We start from the raw sequence: 25,790 nt of genomic DNA, 5'->3' as shown, positions 1-25,790 counted from the left end.
GCCATTATAATTACAATCCCTGACACCATGTCATTACAAGTGGCTCAAAGAGGGTATACTATGTTTAAGAAATTAAATATCCCTGTAGCAGGCTTGGTTATGAATATGAATAGTGTACTCTGTCCTAGTTGTAATCACATGTTTGAACTGTATGAAAATAATCTGCATCAGTTTGATGAGCTCAAACTGTTACCTCGGTTGGAAAATATTCCAATGAGTGAGGATGTCAAGAAATGTACTCATACACAAGTTCCTGTTGTTGTCTCTCAACCAGACTCAGAAATCAGTAAGACATACTTCAGCCTTGCTCATAAATTATTTCACTATCTTGGGCAGCTACATCAAATTCAACCTTAAAATATAGACTACTAGAAAGAGAAAGAAGTTCAGATACCTATAGTGGTCAAGAATCTCACCTAGTCATCAGGAATGCATGAGTTCAATCCCAGCCAAGATAATGGACTTGCTCATAAATTATTTCACTATCTTGGGCAGCTACATCAAATTCAACCTTAAAATATAGACTACTAGAAAGAGAAAGAAGTTCAGATGCCTTGGTGGTACCTATAGTGGTCAAGAATCTCACCTAGTCATCAGGAATGCATGAGTTCAATCCCAGCCAAGATAATGGACTTTCATCCTCAACATTGATAATAATCTGACCACAATAATAGTAGTATTCTTTTGTTAGGGTAAAGAGACTAGTCCTATTTGAACAGTACCTATAAATGAGCACTAAAAATATTATTTGTACAGTACTGATGAGATTAAAAAAAAAAAAATATCTGTTTAAAGTTCTAATACCTATTAATTGGAGTAGGTACTTGTTGTATGAAGAATATTGTTTTAGCAGACCATATTGCCAGCCCACATGATAAATTATATCCCTTTAGACATGTACCATATTATATAATTATTTTACATAATTATAAATAAATCGCCCCTTTACTCTTTAAATATTTCTCTGTTTAGAAATGAACAGAAAATATCTAGGCCTAACTATCTATTATTATTTTGAGGTTTTTTTATAATTATTTTTAGAATTTACAGAAAATAGAAAGAGCTTGACAAAATTTGTAAAGTGGACAGTGGTGCTACTGCTACTACAGTTTGATTTTTGTGTTCATTGCCAATGCCAATGAGACATTTTCATTTCAATTTTTTGTAGGGTCCCGACTTTTGGTCCTCTTCCCCTATCAAATTCAGAACATGATGGTGATGTACGGTATTTCCATGACCATGAGAATTACCGTACGTTCTTCAAATTTAAATTTCGTGGGGATAATCAAATTACAAAGAGGTATTAAAAAGTTCCACATGTGAATTCCATAGAGTTTTCGTTCATCTAATTAAAAAAAAGTTGATTTTTGTGATTTGTAAGTTTTGAAGTTTTATGATAAAAAAAAAGGCAAAAGAAATGGTAAATTACAAGATTTCAGAAAGTTTTTAGCTACAGTTAAACAGGTGTAAGGTAATCTTCAAGATAAGCTCCAAATTTTCCTGCTATACATGAAATAAAGACAAAGAACACCGTTTTCACTTCACTGCTTGGTAAGTGTCTGCTTAGTCATTACACTGCTAGAGAGAAAAATGGAATACTCTGTGGCCTTTATTAATTCATTAATAAAGTAGAATAGAGAAGAAAAAAGGCTTTGAAAAGACCTAATCTTCATCAATAGGTTTCAGGGATTTTCAAGTCATACAACTAACATGAAAATAAATTGGTTAATTAGGTTAAAAAATATTGTTGTCCTTGAAATTTGATAAGAGAGTTAAGTATAACTCAGGAGGAAGGCAGTCCCACATCTCAGGGGCACTGTGTCAGTAAGTATATTATCTAACATTCTGATAGTATTTAAATATTCACAAGAGGCTATAGTTTAGATTGTAGCAGTAAGTTGCCAATGTAGGTATGTATTATACAGATATTTTTTAATATAGGTACATCGTTGAATACCAAAACAAATTGTGTCTAGATAAATCAAGAGCAAGGCATCCTTTCATAAAAATTTTTTCACCTCAGGACTGATAACATTCTAGTGAATTAGAAGATATCGAATTTTAAATAAGTATTTAATCTATCTCTTTACCTGGTAGTCTGGTTTTTCCTAATATGTACCTACCCATACTTCAATTAACCTGTCCTCTGTGTAAGAGTTGGTGATGGTTAAAACAAGGAATCATTGTACTATATAGTTATTATGGGCGATATTCCTTTGTCTTGGATTGTTCAAGAAATCAAGACTGAACATTGAATTGCATTAGAAGTTGTCAATGTAGGTATGTATTATACAGATATTTTTTAATATAGGTACATCGTTGAATACCAAAACAAATTGTGTCTAGATAAATCAAGGGCAAGGCATCCTTTCATAAAAATTTTGTCACCTCAGGACTGCTATAAATGCTGACCCCGTCTGAACATGGGAAAAGATAAAGGAGGAGGAGAAGAAGACTGAAGACCATACAAAATTTATTTTATACCTATGAAATTTTATCAAAAGATGAATCATCTGTTCTTTCCAGTAATATGATCACTAAGTGAAATAAAAAGATGTCTTTGTGGGCTATCAATGTTTAACATATTATAGAACTTGTGCATTAATTAATGACCATTTGATTGGAGAGGAACACAAGATTTTTTAATAATAATAACAATTGAAGGTATAGAACTTGTGCATTAATTAATGACCATTTGATTGGAGAGGAACACGAGATTTTTTAATAATAATAACAATTGAAGGATATAGAACTTGTGCATTAATTAATGACCATTTGATTGGAGAGGAACACGAGATTTTTTAATAATAATAACAATTGAAGGAAAAAAAAAATCTTCTAAGCACTCAGTTTTACTTCAAAAGCTCAGATACAGTATTCATAAATTGAAGGAAAAAAAAATCTTCTAAGCACTCAGTTTTACTTCAAAAGCTCAGATACAGTATTCATGTTCTAGGTGGTTTGAAGAAAATAGTAAGTGTTCATAAATTTGTGGACACCCAGTAAGTTGTTCACATTTATATTGAGATTATTATTATTATAATGCACTGTCTGGTTTTTCTTTTTCCAGGAATTTAAATATACTGGCTGTCCCAAAAATGCTGAAGAAAAGCTGATACTTTCAACTGTATCATTTTCTTTGTTGGCTTTACATTGATTATTTGGGTGACAATCAACCATATCAAATGCATCAGCCTTCCAGTTTACCATACCATTATGGTGCTTCCACCAATCCCAATGCACTACCTACAAATAACTTGCAAGCTAAAAATTTACCTCAGTTCAATCCGGTGGAAGTTAAACAAAATATGGTAAATGGTGAACAACACATGGATAATATCAACTTGAGTTACAATAATAAATCAACCAGTGACCCCCAGAATCCCCCTTCCAATACAAATGTTGTTAGTTCAATATCTAGTGACAATAAATATGCATCCACTTTTACTAATCAACCTTTCAATGGTGGATATCAACAGAACAGTGCTTTCACATCTGTGACATCTAGTTCTAACTACAGCCAAAGTTCACAGGTGACTCCAACAAGCAGTGTAGAAACATCTTCAGCAAATAATGCTATACAGCCATCAGTAGGTACTGAGAGTACTCTAACTACTCAAGCTACACCTGTGACCAATATGTCTAACCAAAATATTAACCAACAACCTCAGACCACATCATTTAGTAGTGTTGGAAAACCCTACTTGACTACCAATGGTAATCAAACTTTGTCAGAAAATCTGAAGACACAACCAGGTGCTAGTGTTGGTAATTTTGTTCAACCTGTACAACAAACTTCAGGAATGTTCAATAAAGCTCCAGACCACATCATTTAGTAGTGTTGGAAAACCCTACTTGACTACCAATGGTAATCAAACTTTGTCAGAAAATCTGAAGACACAACCAGTTGCTAGTGTTGGTAATTTTGTTCAACCTGTACAACAAACTTCAGGAATGCTCAATAAAGCTTATCAGGCACCTATGTCAACTTACCAGCAGAATCCTCCCTCCAGAGCTAACATACAGGAGGTGTCTTCTGCTGATAAGAGTTCATTTCAGTTAACATCTCCTTATAATGCACAGTCATCTATGTCAAGTGCTTATTCACAACAAAACCTTGCAACTTCAAATCCTTCAATGCAGCCCCTGGTCTCAAACAAGCAAGGTCCTAATAGTTATGGTTCAGCAAGTAATGTGATGCAGGTCCCACTAATTGCAAGTAATCCTTCTCAGCCATCTGGAGCAGCACCACCAATATCTGGTTTACAACCTCAAGTGCCAGTCAGCAATAGTTCTTTACAGACACCTTTGGGAAGCTCGAATATGATGAGGCCTCCTCTAGTAACAAATAGGTTTCAAGCCCCTGGAGCAACCATTAACTCTCTGTCAACACCAGTCCCTCAACAATTTCAAAGACCACAGCAACAGAATGCAAATCACTCTCAACAGACATTTAGAATGCCACCAAACACTTATAGTCAATCCTCCAAGACTGCCCCATTCAACAATGGACTAACACCTCTAACCAATGCTTCATTATATCAACAACAACAACAACAACAACAACAACAACAACAACAACAACAACCGATTCCAAACATTCCTCCTCTACCCAACAGTCAACAAAACTCCAGTAACTTTCAGCCGTCCAACAACCTTTACAATAACATTCAAGTGCCTCCTAGAGCTCAACCTGGAAATTACCCTAGTGTACCAGCCGGATACCCAAGCTTGAATCAAGCAGGTTATCAACAACAGCAACAACAACAACAACAACAACAACAACAACAACAAACTCTTAATTCTCAATTTTCAAATCTGAGTGTAAATCAAGGTATGAACAAAATGTGGGGTTATGAGCCCCACGATTTGCTGAACACAAGAGACATCTTGCCTGCTACCAAGGTAGAACCTCCTCCAATAAGATTACCTCAGAACCTCCCTGAGAGTATGAATTGTAGTCGTGATCTATTCCGTTGTACTCTGACCAAAATACCAGAAACTAAATCACTACTAGATAAATCAAGACTACCTCTGGGCCTCCTTATTCATCCATTCAAAGATATCAACAACTTGAAAGTCATTAAGAATACTATTGTGAGATGCAGACAGTGTAGAACTTATATTAACCCTTTTGTTCAGTTCCTGGATAGTAAACAATGGAAATGTAACATTTGTTTCCGTACAAATGAAGTTCATGAACAGTTTCTATATGACCGGAACACAGAAATGTTCGGAGATCCTTACAGAAGGCCTGAAATTCAAAGTGCTACTGTGGAATACTTGGCTACAGCCGACTACACAGTACGAGATCCACCGCAGCCTGCAATGTATCTGTTCTTATTAGATGTGTCTCAGATAGCAGCTCAGTCTGGTTACTTGTACACTGTGTGTGAAGTGCTATTGAACCAACTGAAATCTATGCCTGGAGATCGGAGGACATCCATAGCTATAATCACCTATGATTCAGCAGTTCATTTTTACAGCTTGGCAGAAGGCCAAACACAACCTTCCCAAATGATTCTAACCGACATTGATGATATATTCCTGCCTAGTCCTGAAAACATTTTGGTAAATCTGAGTGAGTGCTATGACATGATAGTGGATTTATTGAAACAATTACCTGGGAAATTCAAAGATTCTCTTGATAGTGGTAGTGCTTTGGGACCCGCACTTCAAGCAGCATTCAAGTTGTTACAACCCACAGGAGGTAGAATAACCATATTCCAAACTTGTTTACCTAACAGAGGACCAGGGGCACTTCAGTCTCGTGAGAATCCAAATCAAAGAAGTAATGATGACCCTCCACACATGAATCCAGCCACTGACTTTTATAAGAAAATAGCACTGGAATGTACGTCATTCTACATTGCTGTGGATTTATTCATTTTGAATAGTCAGTATGTCGACTTGGCAACTCTTTCAGGTGTATCCAAGTTCTCAAGTGGTTGTATTCATCACATCCCACTGTACTCTGGTAAAAACATGAGTCACGTATATCAACTAGACCGAATGTTCTCTAGATATCTGACCAGAAAGATAGGCTTTGAATCTGTGATGAGGATTCGATGCACGAAGGGTATGAGTATTCACACATTCCATGGAAATTTCTTTGTGAGATCTACAGATCTTCTTGCACTTCCTAATGTTAACCCAGATGCTGGCTATGGGATTCAAATTTCTATTGATGAGAACTTGACTCACATTCAGTACGCGTGTTTCCAAGTAGCTGTGTTATACACATCAAGTAAAGGTGATAGACGCATCAGAGTTCACACCCTGTGTCTGCCTGTCGTTAGTAACATCAATGATGTGTTGGTGGGAGCAGATCAAGCATGTATTGCAGGCTTGCTGGCTAAGATGGCAGTGGACAGAAGTTTACAACATTCACTATCTGATGCTAGAGAAGCTTTCCTCAATGTGGTGTGTGATGTGTTATCCACGTACAAGATGACTCAGGCAGGTCACTTGACTGGATCCCTACTAGCACCATCCTCATTGAAGTTGTTACCTCTTTATGTTCTGGCGCTACTCAAACATCCTGCATTCAGAATTGGGCAGAGTACAAGACTTGATGATCGCTTGTTTGCCATGACTGAGATGAAATGTCTACCTCTCAATAGTCTCATGTTGAGTATCTACCCAGAACTTTATCCAATCCACACGTTGGATCAAGATCCCACCATAGAGTGGAATGAGCTTCAAGTACCAATACCTAGGATTTTGCAGCTATCAGCTGAACGGTTACAAGCAACAGGTACCTATCTATTGAATATGCCGGACCTTATCATCATCTTAGTAAGACATGGTACTTCCCCTGCTATCTGTAGTGGACTGTTTGGTTTCCAATCTGTGGCTCAGATGCCGGAAACTTTGTTTGAACTACCACAGTTGGAAACGCAACTCTCACTGAAACTTAATTCGTTCATTAGTTATTTGAATGATGACAAGGCCTATGTGAGTCCGGTCAAAGTTATTAAAGATTCGAGCCCTGATAGGATGGAATTCTATGATAAGTTAATTGAAGATAAGAACGCAGGTGGTATGGCATATTATGAGTTCTTACTGAGAATTCGAGATTACCAGGCGAGCGTCTTGACCACTACACCGCCGAGGCAGGTAGGAAAATTTTGCTTTCCTACTTGCCTCGTTCATTTTTGAAATCATGTTTATAAGGAAAGTTTTGCTCTAGCTCAGATGAGCTCCATGTAAACTGATTGGTGATTGGGTGAGATGAAATAGGTTAAAAGTGAATCTGTCTGGCCTCGGCAGGACTCTGTTCCACAGGACAATAAGGGCACTTGAGTCTGAAATTCAAACAAAATAAAATAGGTTTAGTATAAATATTAATATATCATAAGTCTAAGTCTGGCTGGGTGACTTTAAACAGGGAGTATACCAGCCTAAATTTCCCTTGCTAAAGAAATAGCAAAGGTTGAGTGCAAAGGGCATTCACTCGCAAAATTTGTAGCCTAAACCAAATGTCAGCCCAAAGCAAATCACCCTAGTAAGGGCTGATTGAGAGGCTGACGAAAAACGTCGACCCCGTCTGTACACGGGAAAAGGCGAAGAAGAAGAGAAAATACATCCTAGGTATATTTTCTCTAAAAATAATAAGTCTAGTCAATTAGTATGCATCTTCAATTTACTATCAAATTCATCAAGCTTATCTATTTATCGTAGAGTTACTACGACCCATAGGTAAAGAGTAAAAAAAAACCGCATACAGCCAGTCGTAAGGAACGTGAGCTTTTTCCGCTAAATAACGGCCAAACGGTACATTTCTCGAGCTTGGGCTCCAGGAGACTTTTGATCTGCATTTTATAAAGAACCTTTCTGCAAAGTTTCAGTGACTTGGATCGAGAACTAAAGTCCTGAGAAATGGGAACAATTTTGAGCTTTTTTTAAACTTTCGCTCTAAATAAAGGCCGAACCATACATTTCTCGAGCTTGGGCTCCAGGAGACTTTTGATCTGCATTTTATAAAGAACCTTTCTGCAAAGTTTCAGTGACTTGGATCGAGAACTAAAGTCCTGAGAAATGGGAACAATTTTGAGCTTTTTTTAAACTTTCGCTCTAAATAAAGGCCGAACCATACATTTCTCGAGCTTGTGCTCTAGAAGACTTTTGATCCGCATTTTATAAAGAACCTTTCTGCAAAGTTTCAGTGACTTGGATCGAGAACTAAAGTCCTGAGAAATGGGAACAATTTTGAGCTTTTTTTAAACTTTCGCTCTAAATAAAGGCCGAACCATACATTTCTCGAGCTTGTGCTCTAGGAGACTTTTGATCCGCATTTTATAAAGAACCTTTCTGCAAAGTTTCAGTGACTTGGATCGAGAACTAAAGTCTTGAGAAATGGGAACATTTTTGAGCTTTTTTAAAAAACTTTCGCACTAAATAAAGGCCGAACCATACATTTCTCGAGCATGGGCTCCAGGAGACTTTTGATCTGCATTTTATAAAGAACCTTTCTGCAAGATTTGAGTGACTTGGATCGAGAACTAACGTTCTGAGAAATGGGAACAATTTTAAGCTTTTTTAAAACTTTCGCCCTAAATAACTGGCGAGCCATACATTTCTCGAGCTTGGGCTCCAGGAGACATTTGATCTGCATTTTATAAAGAACCTTTCTGCAAGATTTGAGTGACTTGGATCGAGAACTAACGTTCTGAGAAATGGGAACAATTTTAAGCTTTTTTAAAACTTTCGCCCTAAATAACTGGCGAGCCATACATTTCTCGAGCTTGGGTTCCAGGAGACATTTGATCTGCATTTTATAAAGAACTTTTCTGCAAAGTTTGAGTGAATTGGGCCGAGAGCTAAAGTCCTGGTAAAAGTAAAGAGCTCTAGATTTATTGAACTTGTGAAAGAATTGGTAGATGAAAGAAAAAATAATAAATCATAACTCACTTGGTAGCGGTGCCCAGTTTGTTCAAAGCTTCGCGTGATATCACGTGACCGCACACCAATCTCATAGGTGGATTGGTTTCCGTGCTTTGAGTTTTCAGAATGGGACAGGCAAACACAGAATGGTAGCGGTGATTCGAACCCAGGTCGATTTCAATCTGAGGAAATGAGAGGTTGAGAAATGAGACATGTTAATGAAATATTACCATGGGAGAGAAACCCCTTACCTAGTATTTTAAGGTCCACTTGAGTGGGAAAAGAAGAAGACACATTCTACACTGCAGCAGGTGTTTGGATGAACAAATTGAACCTCAGCCCACGGCAATAGCATGGTCAATTTCATTAAAAAGATTAGTTGTAGCTCTATCGTTAGACTGTTCGTGTTATATTCATTGGTTGATGATTATCACAAATGTCGATGCCCACTTAATACCTCGATAGATTTCATGACCTGACACCTCGATAAATTTCATGACTTGACCTCCAGATCCAATGTCTAACGCGTTAACTACTACCACTGAGGTTAGTTTTAAGCCAAAATTAAAGATATACATTGCCAGCCTAGTTAGCTTGGTTGGTAGCGCGTCTGCGCTAGGCCGCGAGTTCGATTTCCGCCCGGGGCGGATTTTATCCTGATGGGATAATGTTCGTTCTCGGAACGGCTGGCTTTCTCCTCTCCTGTCTTCCTTTTCTCTTCGATTTCGGGACGATAAGACCTTAGCAGTTACAGTTCCCTCTATCAAACCTCTTCAAATAATAATAAGAAATACACTATCAAACCTCTTCAAATAATAATAAGAAATACATACGGGCAATTCATCATGACCACTCCATATACCGGACTGCATGACTTGTTTGATATTTAACAGAGCGGGAAGTGCAACACAGCCTGCATTCACACTGGAAGAAAACAGGGTTCAGGTGTAAACGACAAATAATAATAAAAGGGAACTACAGGACAGAACGTATGTATTGTTTGTATTTCACATAAATCCTCTGTGATGCACTTTTTTGGTCGTGATACAAAATGTCCTCTGAATATAATAACCATCGAAAACTTTTTCAGATAGGAGATAGGGAAGCCATATCCAAACACTGCAATAGCTGAACTATCCTTTAAAGTTGTTTAAAGAGAGCCCTTTTATTTTTTAAGATAGTTAATTGGCTAATCCAGCCTACTTGATTATTTATTGCAGTCCCAAAATTGTAGTTTAAGTCCTTTGGCTAAGGTTAAGGGTCTTAAATCAACCATAAAAAAACACATCAAGTAACGTCGTGCGAAGTGTTGCATTTATCTGAAAAGGTGACTGGTTGATAGTCTTGTGTGCTGCTGAATCCACGTTCTTAGAACGGAGGAGCTGGTTGAGTAACACAAAGTAGTTTCCCCGTGTAGGTGAAAAAACTTACATTTCACTTTTTTTATTGTCCTTTCCTTGAGTCGGTACAGATATCCTATTCCCTCAATTAGGTATAATAATTTCTATTTATGTTTATTATTTTAAAATTGTACCTATGTAGGTATTTCATGTTTTTAGGAACTAGTAGGTAAAAATTGATTGTAAAGAAAGAAAAAATATATAATATTATAGTACCTATATTAAGAAAATAATTCAAATAAATGTTTATACAAACCAATATTAAATCAAATTCTCTTGTTCGTATTTAATATTATCCTCTTTTAAAACTGACGGAAGATACGAAACTATGAACTTCGAAATTTACAAATAATGCCCTAGTTCGCGGATCTCCAAAGTGTCAATTCTGGGAACGGCTGGCATCCTCCTATCCTGTCTTCTCTTCGCCTTCGGGGCGATAAGACCTTAACAATTAGAGTTCCCTCTGTGAAATATCTTTTTTGCTTTAGTGTCAATGGCCTTTTGTAGAAAACATGTCCTTTTTCTGTGACAAGCTCCGCTCAGTGCATACCAAAAATGAGAAGCTTAATATCGGTTATCGCTAGGTGGAGATTCTCTGTACTAAGTTGAAAATAATAAAAACAACACGGCACATTACTTGTCACAGGGCGATAAGACCTTAACAATTAGAGTTCCCTCTGTGAAATATCTTTTTTGCTTTAGTGTCAATGACCTTTTGTAGAAAACATGTCCTTTTTCTGAGACAACCTCCGCTCATGCCATTGCTGGCTTCCAGGGCAAGATAGAAGTTTAGGTGTGAAGAGCCCATACACAAAAAGCCCACTCTGAGGCTTAGGTGTTGGGGCATTTGCCCTAGGGATGGGTTGAGCTTATACGAATCTAGGTGTGAAGAGTTCATAGGGGCATTCACAGGACAGAACGTAACAAAATCCTTTTCCAAAAAGATCAATCCCACGAAGATCCTGGAAATGAAATTAGAGATTCACCTAGCTATGTGGTCTCCTCAAACGCGTGGCCACACTTTCCCAGAAGAATTCGTTGTTTAAAATCACCCAGAAGAATTCGCCGCTTAAAATCACTCAGAAAAATTCGTCGCTTAAAATCTTACCTAACAGTAAGAGGACTATAAGGCCAAGTAATCATCTTACCTAACAGTAAGAGGACTATCCAAACTAAGGCCAAGTAAACAGCAAGCGTCCCTGATAAACACGTCACTTATTTCTCCCCAGAGAGCTGACTCCAGGAGGTGAGCGTACGGCGAGCAAGCTATGCCATGGGGTAGATACATCAGCATGCCCATCATTGTTTGAATATCTGTTAAACATAGCAGTGTTACAACGTGAAATTTGTCATTAGGGGCTATAGGGATGAGGGGAAAATAACAATTGAACATTTATGAAGTCTAAATAGCGGCCGAACCGTCTATTTCTCGAGCTACACAAAAAGCCCAATCTAAGGCTTAGGTGTAGGGGCTAGATAGCCCTAAGGGATGGGTTAAGCTTCTACGAATCTATAGGGAAAATAGCAATGGAACATTTATGAAGTCTCAGACCAAAATATATTTTTTGGTCTCTTAGTATGGGAGGTCGTGTAGTCGATAATGGAACTATGGACTGAGTTTTGGTCTCCTTGGGTTTGAATCTCGGATAGGGTGGTATATTTGGCTGAGATTTTTTAAAATGGACTGTTTGATCTGAGAGTTGAACTTGAGCCTGGTTTTGACTTGGTTCGTGACCCCAACCATTAAGTAATTATCTAGATAGGCATTCACTTACTTTTACTAGTGTATTTAAATCTAGTGTACACTTGTTCCTACTGAAAAATAAATAATGTTTTTATACCAATACCAATAGTCAATAAGACCAGAGCCCCCTGGCCTGAACGGACTTCGTACTCCGAACTTTGTAGTAATGGCTCTCTTCACTATCAAATGACTCTTTGGTGACGCATGACGGTCGAGAAGACCTTAACAATTAGAGTTCCCTCTGTGAAATATCTTTTTTGCTTTAGTGTCAATGACCTTTTGTAGAAAACATGTCCTTTTTCTGTGACAAGCTCCGTGCATACCAAAAATGAGAAGCTTAATATAGGTTATCGCTAGGTGGAGATTCTCTGTGCTAAGTTGAAAATAATAAAAACAACACGGCACATTACTTGTCAAAGGGCGACCATACTATTCATGTATTAGAAAACAAATGAAGAAGATTAATTATATTTCTATTTACAAAATGTACACGAGAACCATAAAATCCGTCGAGAAACTTGGTATGACAGCAATACCGCGTTAATGTAAAACGTGAACAACTATAGTCAAGGTTACTGGTAATACATGTAAACATGTTCCTTATTCATGTTGAAATGTTTGGTAACGCGTTAATGTAAAACGTGAACAACTATAGTCGAGGTTACTGGTAATACATGTAAACATGTTCCTTGTTCATGTTGAAATGTTTGGTAATGCGTTAATGTAAAACGTGAACAACTATAGTCAAGGTTACTGGTAATACATGTAAACATGTTCCTTGTTCATGTTGAAATGTTTGGTAACCTTGGAGTACGCACAGAAACTAGGTCTGAACGGTATGCTAGCATACTTCAAGGTCGAATAACATTGTAGACCAGGGCCTAAAATTTACTAAGGGTTTTGGGAAAGTCACCTACACAAAAGACAAAACCATTGGAAATCCAAGATACCGGCTTAGCCAGCCTAGTTAGCTTAGTTGGTAGTGCGTCTGCCTTGTAAGCGCTAGGCCGCGGGTTCGATTCCCGCCCGGGGCGGGGATAATGTTCGTTCTCGGAACGGCTGGCTTTCCTCCTATCCTGTCTTCCTTCTCTCTTCGATTTCGGGACGATAAGACTTCTACCTTGTAAGCGCTAGGCCGCGGGTTCGATTCCCGCCCGGGGCGGATTTTATCCTGATGGGATAATGTTCGTTCTCGATGGAAGCGCTAGGCCGCGGGTTCGATTCCCGCCCGGGGCGGATTTTATCCTGATGGGATAATGTTCGTTCTCGGAACACCTAGGCCGCGGGTTCGATTCCCGCCCGGGGCGGATTTTATCCTGATGGGATAATGTTCGTTCTCGGAACGGGTTATAAGCGCTAGGCCGCGGGTTCGATTCCCGCCCGGGGCGGATTTTATCCTGTAAGCGCTAGGCCGCGAGTTCGATTCCCGCCCGGGGCGGATTTTATCCTCATGGGATAATGTTCGTTCTCGGAACGGCTCGCGCTAGACCCGGGTTCGATTCCCGCCCGGGGCGGATTTTATCCTGATGGGATAATGTTCGTTCTCGGAACGGCTGGCTTTCGTCCTACGGCATAAATTAAGTTAAGGTTCAGCCAGCCTAGCTAGCTTAGTTGGTAGTGCGTCTGCCTTGTAAGCGCTAGGCCACTGGGCTCGATTCCCGCCCGAGGCGGATTTTATCCTGATGGGATAATGTTCGTTCTCGGAACGGCTGGCTTTCTCCTATCCTCGATTCCCGCCCGGGCGGATTTTATCCTGATGGGATAATGTTTGTTCTCGGAACGGCTGGCTTTCTCCTATCCTGTCTTCCTTCTCTCTTTGCCAGCCTAGTTAGCTTAGTTGGTAGTGCGTCTGCCTTGTAAGCGCTAGGCCGCGGGTTCGATTCCCGCCCGGGGCGGGTTTATCCTGATGGGATAATGTTCGTTCTCGGAACGGCTGGCTTTCTCCTATCCTGTCTTCCTTCTCTCTTCGATTTCAGGACGATAAGACCATAGCAGTTACAGTTCCCTTTGTCAAACCTCTTTTAAAAAAAAAAAAAGATGCCGGCGCGCCATCGGAATCGGTTCCGTTTCCAAACGTTTCCCGCTAGGAAAATACATATTACTTTTATGTAGGTTGATACCAGGATGGGGGAGGGACTATTTTAGCCGATTGGGTACTCTGATACAGCTGAGATACACGATGCCGGCGCGCCATCGGAATCGGTTCCGTTTCCAAACGTTTCCCGCTAGGAAAATACATATTACTTTTATGTAGGTTGATACCAGGGTGGGGGACTATTTTAGCCGATTGGGTATGGGTACTCTGATGCAGCTGAGATACAATCTGCCTAGTGGATCAAAAATAAACCCATATGGCCACTGACCCAAGTTTATTTGTGAAATCGCGAATATCTGAAAGCACCTTAGGATTTATACAATCTGCCTAGTGGATCAAAAATAAACCCATATGGCCACTGACCCAAGTTTATTTGTGAAATCGCGAATATCTGAAAGCACCTTGGGATTTATAATAAATAATAACAATAGTGCTTATTTATACTGCTCGCATAGCACTGAAAAGTCCCTTTACTCCAGCAGTAGGCTACTGCTATTATTGTGATCAAATTCTCAAATTATTTGAGGATGAAATTCCATACCTCAGCTGGAATTGAACCCACGCCCTCCTGTTTACCAGGCGAGCGTCTTGACCACTACACCGCCGAGGCAGGTAGGAAAATTTTGCTTTCCTACTTGCCTCGTTCATTTTTGAAATCATACTCGTGAAATTTGTAGCCAAAACTAAATTTCAGCCCAAAGCAATCACCCTAGTTAGGGCTGATTGAGAGGCTGACGAAAAACGCCGACCCGTCTTGTCTGTACATGGGAAAAGGCGGAGAAAAAGAAGAAGAAGACTTAGCATTCACATTTAATAGTTGTAAGCTCAAGCAAAATTGCACACATATTGCAACAATAACATATACAACAAATGAGGCATACAATGGGCATGTAATAGTTGATCTTGTTTACAGTTTGTCGATCTAATGCAGTCTTTGGATGTAGAAATGAATCTATACTGATATCAATGGCAATTGATCTGGACCAGTTCTTGGTTTCATTACTCTCATTCTTGTCATCATAGCCATGATGAGCATGGAATAAATTCAAGGTGTGATTGACAAACTTCATGTTCTCATCAGGTCTAATGCTCTGAGGTGAACTTTTATTATTCCCTACAGTGTCATCATAATCATAGTCACTTTGGTTATACTCAACAATGTATGAGTCATGTGTTGTGTGCCATACATACGTGTAACTTTCTTGGTTTTCAAAATGAGTGCTACAGTGAGCTCTATACTTGAAATCATCCAAGATATTTTTCCTCACCATGTTGTCCAGGTCATCTTCATATTCATCTGGGGTATCATTCTTGATTGAAGTGATAGGAGGAAGAGATATGTACAGCAACACAGATATCAAGTAAGACACCAGACCTGGTCTGTTCATAGTTCACATGAGGGTAGATGAACATGATATTTATTAGGTCATGATGCTCACACAAAAATTTAACTTTTTTGTCATTTGAAATAGTTTAACCTATTTACAAACTTGAACTTTCAAAAATTCACACCTATATGGCTAATATATTTTATTAAAAAATTCTAGATTAGTGAAGGTTCCCCCCCCCACATCCTTACCTGAGCTTGAAGTTGTTCCCTGTGGATATGGGCCCACTGAAGAGCAGGTGAAAGATCTCTTTTCTTGAGAGCATCCAGAATTTTGTTCAAATCTGTGAATGGTTCTTTGTTTGATGTGTCAGTCTCCAAATTGGCTTCCTAAAAGGTTGGGAAGTATTGTGATAAGGAATGATGAAACCACCACAACATTTGTATGATACTATGTATCAATGGATTTATGTACAGTTTTTTTTTTTTTTTTTTTTTTTTTACGAATTTTTAACAAGAATAACGATTTCCCTCGCCCGCAGGTAATGCAAGAGTTCAAAGTTTACCACTTTGTGTTCTCCTCCTCGTCTACTGTCTACGGAACGCCCAAGTTCTTGCCATTCACTGAGGATCATCCCACGGGACAAGGCTGTACAAATCCCTATGGGAAAAGCAAATATTTCGTTGAAGAAATTCTCAAAGATCTCGCCAGGTTGGGAAGTATTGTGATAAGGAATGATGAAACCACCACAACATTTGTATGATACTATGTATCAATGGATTTATGTACAGTTAAAAAGGTAATGTGAACAATTGAACATTGCATTATTTAGGTAGACAAATTAAGAGAAAAACCAAGTGCAATAGAAAGTAAAAGAGGTTTTTGCAACTAGGGCAAAGTAAAGTGATGGTCTTTGATTGAAGATGTAGAGATATAAGTTATAGATGTAGACTTGTAGAGATATAGGTTATTATGAAAATACTTGGTAAAGATTTCTTCTCCTGGCTTGAAACTTACTTTAGCAAGTTCATCTGCTATTTCCAACATTCCTTGTCTGTAGAAATGTTTGCAGATCACTTGATTTAGGAGATTTTCACTTCCAGGTCCAGAAAATACATCATCTTTACTAATAACAGCAAAATCAGAAACAAAATTCTGCAAAGAAGGAAAAGATCATAATGAGGAAAAGATATCAGTTGATACCAAAATTATACTTGTAATACCTCACTAGTTTTGTCTCTTGCTTTTACTTACTTACTTACTTAAGTTTATGAACAGCTGGTGACTAGCAGCCAGTGATGCTCTATCCCATAGGTACATATCAATTAATTCTTCATGAGTCATTGATTCTTCATAGTTTTTTTCCCAATGCCAACAACATTTTACTTGAGAACACCTACAAATGAGTAGGTACTCATTAACAAGTTGACTAATAGTACTAACACAGCTGATGCCTCAAGTAACCTTTTCTTTAACTTTCTTTATTTACAAATCAACTTACCCTGTCTATAGTTTTGCCAACTTTGGATACTGTACTATGAAGGTCTCTGTGATCAGCTGCTAATCTCTGCACTGTGTCTTTGACTTTTTGAAGAGCATCTTTCAAAATATGTAATTGAGCTGTTTTTTTTTTTTTTTTTTTTTTTTTTTTTTTTTTTTTTTTTTTTTTTTTTTTTTTTTTTTTTTTTTTTTTTTTTTTTATCTAACAATTCTTTTACAAGCTCAATGAACCTAGAGCTGAATCCTCCTCTAGCAAAATAGTTCAAGTTTGTTTCGACAGAGGAGGAAACAGCTCAGGTATGTTACAAATGTCGGGATCTTTGACCATTAGCCATTTTTCCTCTCGCATCCCAATATTTCACTACAATGCCATTGCTGGCTTCCAGGGCAAGATAGAAGTTTAGGTGTGAAGAGCCCATACACAAAAAGCCCACTCTGAGGCTTAGGTGTTGGGGGATTTGCCCTAGGGATGGGTTGGGCTTATACGAATCCTTTTCCAAAAAGATCAATCCCACGAAGATCCTGGAAATGAAATTAGAGATTCACCTAGCTATGTGGTCTCCTCAAACGCGTGGCCACACTTTCCCAGAAGAATTCGTTGTTTAAAATCACCCAGAAGAATTCGCCGCTTAAAATCACTCAGAAAAATTCGTCGCTTAAAATCTTACCTAACAGTAAGAGGACTATAAGGCCAAGTAATCATCTTACCTAACAGTAAGAGGACTATCCAAACTAAGGCCAAGTAAACAGCAAGCGTCCCTGATAAACACGTCACTTATTTCTCCCCAGAGAGCTGACTCCAGGAGGTGAGCGTACGGCGAGCAAGCTATGCCATGGGGTAGATACATCAGCATGCCCATCATTGTTTGAATATCTGTTAAACATAGCAGTGTTACAACGTGAAATTTGTCATTAGGGGCTATAGGGATGAGGGGAAAATAACAATTGAACATTTATGAAGTCTAAATAGCGGCCGAACCGTCTATTTCTCGAGCTACACAAAAAGCCCAATCTAAGGCTTAGGTGTAGGGGCTAGATAGCCCTAAGGGATGGGTTAAGCTTCTACGAATCTATAGGGAAAATAGCAATGGAACATTTATGAAGTCTCAGACCAAAATATACCAGGAGGTGAGCGTACGGCGAGCAAGCTATGCCATGGGGTAGATACATCAGCATGCCCATCATTGTTTGAATATCTGTGAAACATAGAGCAGTGTTACAACGTGAAATTTGTCATTAGGGGCTATAGGGATGAGGGGAAAATAGCAATTGAACATTTATGAAGTCTAAATAACGGCCGAACCGTCCATTTCTCGAGCTACACAAAAAGCCTAATCTAAGGCTTAGGTGTAGGGGCTAGACAGCCCTAAGGGATGGGTTAAGCTTCTACGAATCTACAGGGATGATGGGAAAAAAGCAATGGAACATTTAAGAAGTCTCAGACCAAAATATGACCTAGCTATGTGGTCTCCTCAAACGCGTGGCCACACTTTCCCAGAAGAATTCGTTGTTTAAAATCACCCAGAAGAATTCGTCGCTTAAAATCACTCAGAAAAATTCGTCGCTTAAAATCTTACCTAACAGTAAGAGGACTATAAGGCCAAGAAAGGCTATTGACTGTAAATGAGAGTAAGGTACTTACACTGATCCAATTCATTTTTGAGGTTTGCAACATATTGTGCGGTGTCATCTATTGTACGCTGTGCATGATCTTGAATGTCACTAAACTTGGATAGGACCTTGTCCACTTCCTTCTCCACATTCATACAAGCATCCATTGTAGATAGTGCCCCTGATTCTGGATAGGACCTTGTCCACTTCCTTCTCCACATTCATACAAGCATCCATTGTAGATAGTGCCCCTGATTCCTCTATCGTTTGGTAAGTACCTACTTTCTCTTTGATAATTTGGTATCACACAGATGAGACTTGGATTTCAGCATAGGGTTCCAACAAAGTAAAACTCAGGAGTCAGGAAACTATCGGAAACCAGACTAGCTACTTCACTTGTCAAATAAGTACTTTTAATTTAATAACTTAAATAACGAGCAAATTTTTTAATTCTTTTCTTTCTTGATCAGCTTGATCTTGATTAGGTTTAGGTAGGTAGTAGGTAGGTACTTAGTACTTTTCTAACTTTTCTTTTTCTTATCTTGCCTTTTGCACTGTTGCAAGTTGCACTAAACAAAAATTACCGTACACATGCCTTTTATCGTACGCTCTTAGCGCGCGCTCTATTTCATATTTCATGTACTAAAAAAAGAGCGCCAATTTTTTGAATTTGAAATTTTGAAATATTTGAAAATTTTGATTGGTTAAATTGCAGATTTTGGATTTTGTGGATTAAATTAATTTTTTTTTCTTTCTTTAAAGCTTTAAGCAAAAGTTACAATCACTTCAGTCTTCAGTTACCCAAATTTGGCTAAATAGTGTCCACAGAAGTGTAGGTTTTTAAGTAAATATAGGCTCCTTTCATCATAGTGTAACTGCCATGATACTAGTTCACTGAATCATTTTATTTGTTCAGTTGTTATCAGCACCAAAATGCACATTAGCTTTGTAGCACTATCAACCTTAGCTCGGTTACTGATAAGAGAGCCCACTTGTAGCACAAACACTTTTTATGAACGTAGTCTGATATTATCAGAAGAGCTGTTGTAGCATCTTTACTGAGGTAAGTAATAGTTTTCAACATTACAGTTAATTGATTTTTTTCTTTACTGCTCTGCACTCAAGTATTTGAATTTACTTAGAAATAACCTGTGTAAAGTTAATTAAGCATGAAACTTTTAAAATAATATGAAATAAAACTCACTGAGTATTTTAAATTGATAATACAGAATGTTTCTTAACTATCTTTACATGAGATTCACCTAGCTATGTGGTCTCCTCAAACGCGTGGCCACACTTTCCCAGAAGAATTCGTTGTTTAAAATCACCCAGAAGAATTCGCCGCTTAAAATCACTCAGAAAAATTCGTCGCTTAAAATCTTACCTAACAGTAAGAGGACTATAAGGCCAAATAATCATCTTACCTAACAGTAAGAGGACTATCCAAACTAAGGCCAAGTAAACAGCAAGCGTCCCTGATAAACACGTCACTTATTTCTCCCCAGAGAGCTGACTCCAGGAGGTGAGCGTACGGCGAGCAAGCTATGCCATGGGGTAGATACATCAGCATGCCCATCATTGTTTGAATATCTGTGAAACATAGCAGTGTTACAACGTGAAATTTGTCATTAGGGGCTATAGGGATGAGGGGAAAATAACAATGGAACATTTATGAAGTCTAAATAGCGGCCGAACCGTCTATTTCTCGAGCTACACAAAAAGCCCAATCTAGGGCTTAGGTGTAGGGGCCAGACAGCCCTAAGGGATGGGTTAAGCTTCTACGAATCTATGCCCGGGCGTATTTTATCCTGATGGGATAATGTTCGTTCTCGGAACGGCTGGCTTTCTCCTATACTGTCTTCTTTCGCTCTTTGACATCGGGACGATAAGACCTTAGCAGTTACAGTTCCCTCTGTCAAAGCTCTTTAAAAATGTATATTTTATTTTCAGGATTGGCACATCATTTCCCTTCGCTACTTCAACCCCGTGGGCTCTCACCCATCTGGTGACATAGGCGAAGATCCCAATGGCATTCCAAACAACCTGATGCCTTACATATCCCAGGTGGCCGTTGGGAGACGCAAGAAACTTATGGTGTTTGGTGATGACTACGATACCAAGGATGGGTCAGGTAAAACTTTTTTTCTCCTTTCTTCAAAAGCTGTCTATGTAGATTTTCCTTCGGTTTTTTTTTGAGAGAGAGAGAGAGAGAGAGAGGGAGAGAGAGATTTGATAAAAGGATCTTCGTCCGGCATTCGGCATTGTCCGGGATGTCCGAAAAAGGACAACGAAATCTTATCGTCCCGAAATCGAAGAGACGGGATAAAGAGAAGGGAGAAAGACGTCCCGAAACCGAAGAGGGGAAGGACAGGATAAAAAGAGAAGAGAGAAGGAGGAGAGGTCAGAGAAGCAGAGGAAGCCAGCCGTTCCGAGAACGAACCCTTTCTGTTTACTATTATTTAACTTGGGCATCCTTTGTAAATACTATTTTACTTAAGTTTAACAAGGGATACTTTCAAGCTTGTAAGTATCCATTTTTTTTTTCTATTTATTATTTTTACAGCATCAGAAGTACAAAATTCATATAAATGGTATACCCATAAAAGTAGAGCTAAACATAACTTATCTGTTTAGCATAAATTTCGCCCCGGGCGGGAATCGGACCACCGACATACATTGTGTATTTATTTTGCAGGGGTTCGTGACTATATTCACATCATGGATTTGGCAGAGGGTCACGTGACCGCCCTGGATAAACTCTTGGGGGGCAAAAGTCAAGCCGGGTTCAAAGCTTACAACTTGGGTACCGGTACTGGGTATTCTGTGTTTGAAGTGAGTATTAATGTAGATTAGAATATGCCCTGTTTGTCTGGCTGGGGGATCTTAAACAGGGAGTATACCAGCCTGAATTCCCCTTGCTAAAGAATTAACAAAGGTTGAGAGCGAAGGGCATCCACTCATAAAATTTTGTAGCCAAAACCAAATGGGCTAACCAAAAGCGATCACTCTAGGGCTGATGAAAAAACGCCGACCCCGTCTAAACACGGGAAAAGGCAAAGAAGAAGAATATGCCCTGTTTATGCCAGAATGAGACTGAAAAGTCCCTTTACTCCCGAATGAAGTGCGTAATTAGGAGGTATGCTGGTACGGATTCCAACTAAGGCATAAAATTTCATTATCATTAAAAAAAAAGTGGTGTTTCACCGCCGCAGTGAAAAAACAGATACATTAGACCCGTGTTGTCTTTGTTGTAGCATGTCCATCCCGTAGTATGCCTTTCAACGCCTGGGAGGTACACCTGATCAGGTCCGCCTGCCAGGTCTACCTGATATCTGATGAGCACACACACTATCAGGAAGACCTGGCGGACCTGATCAGGTGTACCTATCAGCTCTACCTGATAGAGAATGGCTGACTTAATGTTGTGCATTTTCTATTTCAGATGGTGAAAGCATTCAGCGAGGCGTGTAAAAAGAACATTCCTTACGAAGTGGTGGGTAGACGTGAGGGAGACATTGCCAGTTCCTACTGTGATGCTAGCCTGGCTAAGAAGGAACTAGCGTGGGAAGCCAAGTATGGCCTGGATAAAATGTGTAAGTATTAAAACGAAAAATCAGATGGTTTATTTGTTTTCATAAATCCTTATGTTTATCGGTACGAACGACCTACTGCCCCGCAGTGTTAAAGCGCCTTACTGGGAAAAAATCCTCATGTTTCATTTGTGTACACATCGGGATATGGCTCACATTTTCAAGTCTCTACTTAAGGTGGGTTAGGATAACGTGAAGTCTAGCTTGTCACCAAATCTAGGGTAAAACTCCCGTCACTAAAAACCATAGCAATTATACATTAACCCATTAAAAATAAATTAAAAATAATAACTACACAAACACAGATAAACCCATTAAAAATAATAACTACACAAACACAGATCATAACTCACATATCTCACAATTATTTTCATTTCAGGTGAAGATACATGGAGGTGGCAATCTAAGAATCCATTGGGGTACAGGAAGATTTTCTACTGATTGAAACTTGTCACCTTTGAGGTTTTTCTTGTATCACTATTCTAAACATTTGAAGTTTCTTTCCCTAAAGATACGCCATACACTGGCGTATATATCCCCCCCCCCTGGCGCGGGGAGGGGCATTTATGGGATCTGCCAGGGACAATTAGGGGTCAATAAATGTAGTAATTTACGAAAAAATGTCTGTCATACGCCATTGAAATTAAGCATGAAACTTTTAAAATAATATGAAATAAAACTCACTGAGTATTTTAAATTGATAATACAGAATGTTTCTTAACTATCTTTCCATTAACAATAGATCAGTTGCGCTTACTTACTTGGGTCATGTTTCAAAGTCATAGAGCAGAAAAAATGAGGACCAACAAAATTTTTCTTTTTCTTCTATGACTTTTAGATCCCGAAATAAATCAATTAAAAAAATGCTGGTAAATCGTGAACTTTGACGTCACGGCATACACTCCCGTAGGTGATGATGTCACATCAAATGTCCCAAGCAAAGCTCCCTTGCAGGCAACACATTAATGTGTTTGTGCGCATACGTTTCTGTGCAGTTCTTTCTGCTCCTCCGCTGGCACACTTGCATACTGGCGCTACCTAGCGGACAAAAATAGCAACTGCGTTAAGTCTGATGTCACACATCTTCATTAGAACGGAAAATAAAAATTGGATTTTTGATCGTTTACAGTTATCTGGTAAATCGTGAACTTTGACGTCACGGCATACACTCCCGTAGGTGATGACGTCACATCAAATGTCCCAAGCAAAGCTCCCTTGCAGGCAACACATTAATGTGTTTGTGCACATACGTTTCTGCGCAGTTCTTTCTGCTCCTCCACCGGCACGCTTGCATACTGGCGCTACCTAGCGGGCGAAAATAGCAACTGCGTTAAGTCTGATGTCACACATCTTCATTAGAACGGAAAATAAAAATTGAATTTTTGATCGTTTACAGTTATTTTTTTGGAGTTTTGACCTCAGATTTGGATTTTTCCCAACTTTTTACATAAGAATCGACCATTTATTCATAATTTTTACCCATTTGCAACTCCTCCATTAAACCTGTGAACTTTCCCTCTGCATGGGTTTTCTCACATAATTTGAACAAATTTAGATAGTCCTCCTTTAAGTATAACCTTTTCCATATCATTTAGTACTCTGTAGAAGATATTGTACCAAAGTTAAGCTATGCCAAATAAAGGCTTTTTTTGATAATTATGCAGAAGCCATGACAGTGGAAAAGAAAGTTCCTTTTTGTATTTAACCTAACCCTATAAAAAAAATTGATCACTGCTTATTGTTTGTGCCAGTTCCTTTGGTAGCAATCTTTCACTGACATGACTTATGCACAAGTACCCTTTTTTTAAGTTTCCTTGAGTTTTGTTATATTGAGGTTTTACTGTACCTGTTGTCAAGATTGAGTATTATTTCAAGTGATCATATTACTGTAAACAAAGTCATTTAGTAATTGATTGATTTGAAGAACAATTTTATTACCCTGTTTTGCCTTGTGGCCTAGAGAAAAAATGATAAACAGATTTCCTCTTTTTAAAAACTGATCACTTGACCAATCTCACCAACATCAGTCTCTGTTTTTATACAAATGTTCAGATACCTAACTACTTATTTGGAAATTAAATTTATTTATGTACCTATCTTAGACTAACTTTAATCATTTGTTCCATTGGTAGCCATTTGTGTCAAAGTAAGTAGCAAGGAAAAGGGGGACAAAGGGGTTAACATCTGACATTGCATTCACAATCCAGTAGTTAATTATTATTGATTTCCAATCTATTACATTACACTGAACCTTTCACTCCTCTTGTATTCTCATGAGATAACATAGATACTTGTCAAAGTAAGTAGCAAGGAAAAGGGGGACAAAGGGGTTAACATCTGACATTGCATTCACAATCCAGTAGTTAATTATTATTGATTTCTAATCTATTACATTACACTGAACCTTTCACTCCTCTTGTATTCTCATGAGATAACATAGATACACTTTTGTAGGTACTTTAGTACCATTGTATGTATTGTAGGTACTTTAGTACCATTTAATTTCCATTGTCTGAGTAGATTTTTTTCTTTTCTCTCACTCTTTTCTTCTTTTAAGTTGATTACCTAGTGATTAGTATAAGTGTAAGTAGATAGTTACCTCCTTGTTCTTACTTAACTTGTCTCCTCCTCTATTTTGTAGATCTTCAGAGAGACATGAGCAATCCAAAGTTTATTCTGGTGACAGGTGGGGCAGGCTATATAGGATCACACACTGTGGTCAGCCTGTTAGAACACGGATATAATGTGGTGGTGGTCGATAACTTGGTAAATGCATGTAGAGGTGAGAGTTTTCTCTTCTTTCCCTGTGTTCCTTTCTTTTACTAAACCATTAAATTTATTAAAGCTGAGCACTTCACAACTTGTGTGGATATCACAGCATTACCCAGAGCCTCCTTTACTAATTCCATTAAGTAACTATTATTTTTTATACTCGTAATGCTGCCACTGATGGTCACTCCTCATTTAAGCTAGTGGTAAGGTTCGTATGCATCTTATTGTTTGGAGTCAGTAGACAAAAGAACTAATGAACATTTTAGGTACTGCATATCAAAATGAACTTGTTCTGTGGAGAAAAAAAAAAAAAATCTGGTGTGAACATCACACGACTTTCCTTATCCTATTGAATTATGCTTATTTGGGTGTTCTTCTACCCTAATTTTTACAATATCTCTAACCGTTTAGTCGATATAGCTGAAAACCGCCAAAGAACGGTCCAAATACCGTTAACTGCAGCATCTATCTTAACCAAACGTTTTGTGTTGCATCCTTGTCACATTTGTGTACTACAAAGAACGGTCCAAATACCGTTAACTGCAGCATCTATCTTAACCAAACGTTTTGTGTTGCATCCTTGTCACATTTGTGTACTACATACCTACCAAATTTCAAGTCTGTAGCTCATACCGTTCCCGAGATAGTGTTCAATTACACCGTCAATCGCCAAAAAGCGGTCAAAATACCGCCAAGCGTTGCACCGATCTTAACCAAAGTCAACTATTATTTTTTATACTCGTAATGCTGCCACTGATGGTCACTCCTCATTTAAGCTAGTGGTAAGGTTCGTATGCATCTTATTGTTTAGAGTCAGTAGACAAAAGAACTAATGAACATTTTAGGTACTGCATATCAAAATGA

The 25,790-nt window shown here is 38.5% G+C and overlaps 4 protein-coding genes and 1 long non-coding RNA gene across 6 annotated transcripts; 3 read left to right on the top strand and 2 right to left on the bottom strand.

The window, feature by feature from the left end:
- Position 1: 1 nt before the first annotated feature.
- LOC103505231 (iron-sulfur protein NUBPL-like) lies at positions 2 to 1,002 on the top strand. Its single transcript, XM_008469551.2, has 2 exons — positions 2 to 314; positions 474 to 1,002. Exons 1-2 carry the CDS (start codon positions 28 to 30, stop codon positions 514 to 516), a joined length of 330 nt encoding a protein of 109 aa, XP_008467773.1. The 5' UTR covers positions 2 to 27; the 3' UTR covers positions 517 to 1,002.
- Positions 1,003 to 1,350: 348 nt separating this feature from the next.
- On the top strand, positions 1,351 to 7,181 carry LOC103505489 (protein transport protein Sec24A). 2 transcript variants are annotated; one of them, XM_026820776.1, is made up of 4 exons: positions 1,351 to 1,551; positions 3,071 to 3,676; positions 3,828 to 4,542; positions 4,573 to 7,181. In XM_026820776.1, the coding sequence occupies exons 2-4, from the start codon at positions 3,186 to 3,188 to the stop codon at positions 7,159 to 7,161; spliced, it is 3,795 nt and encodes a 1,264-aa protein (XP_026676577.1). In that variant the 5' UTR covers positions 1,351 to 1,551; positions 3,071 to 3,185; the 3' UTR covers positions 7,162 to 7,181. The 2 variants fall into 2 exon arrangements, with proteins under 2 accessions (XP_026676577.1, XP_017297883.1); XM_017442394.2 differs by having other exon boundaries at positions 3,828 to 7,181.
- On the bottom strand, positions 7,182 to 18,747 carry LOC103505480 (E3 ubiquitin-protein transferase RMND5A-like). Its single transcript, XM_026820589.1, has 10 exons — positions 18,596 to 18,747; positions 17,662 to 17,872; positions 16,955 to 17,078; positions 16,471 to 16,608; positions 15,674 to 15,842; positions 14,991 to 15,500; positions 11,435 to 11,645; positions 9,720 to 9,810; positions 8,914 to 9,068; positions 7,182 to 7,307 (listed from the first exon to the last, which is right to left on the bottom strand). Exons 1-10 carry the CDS (start codon positions 18,729 to 18,731, stop codon positions 7,244 to 7,246), a joined length of 1,809 nt encoding a protein of 602 aa, XP_026676390.1. The 5' UTR covers positions 18,732 to 18,747; the 3' UTR covers positions 7,182 to 7,243.
- Positions 14,211 to 14,602, bottom strand: LOC113465880. Its single transcript, XR_003390456.1, has 2 exons — positions 14,527 to 14,602; positions 14,211 to 14,431 (listed from the first exon to the last, which is right to left on the bottom strand). It is a non-coding gene; the product is annotated as an uncharacterized LOC113465880 (long non-coding RNA).
- A 1,752-nt stretch (positions 18,748 to 20,499) lies between the features above and the next one.
- Positions 20,500 to 22,790, top strand: LOC108251883 (UDP-glucose 4-epimerase). Its single transcript, XM_026820789.1, has 4 exons — positions 20,500 to 20,695; positions 21,260 to 21,396; positions 22,007 to 22,157; positions 22,534 to 22,790. The coding sequence occupies exons 1-4, from the start codon at positions 20,611 to 20,613 to the stop codon at positions 22,593 to 22,595; spliced, it is 435 nt and encodes a 144-aa protein (XP_026676590.1). The 5' UTR covers positions 20,500 to 20,610; the 3' UTR covers positions 22,596 to 22,790.
- The last annotated feature ends 3,000 nt before the right edge of the window (positions 22,791 to 25,790 follow it).

The sequence above is a fragment of the Diaphorina citri genome, unplaced genomic scaffold (assembly GCF_000475195.1).
Source record: "Diaphorina citri unplaced genomic scaffold, Diaci psyllid genome assembly version 1.1 scaffold9, whole genome shotgun sequence".
NCBI lineage: Eukaryota > Metazoa > Arthropoda > Insecta > Hemiptera > Psyllidae > Diaphorina > Diaphorina citri.
This window is presented reverse-complemented; position numbering and strand designations above follow the sequence as displayed.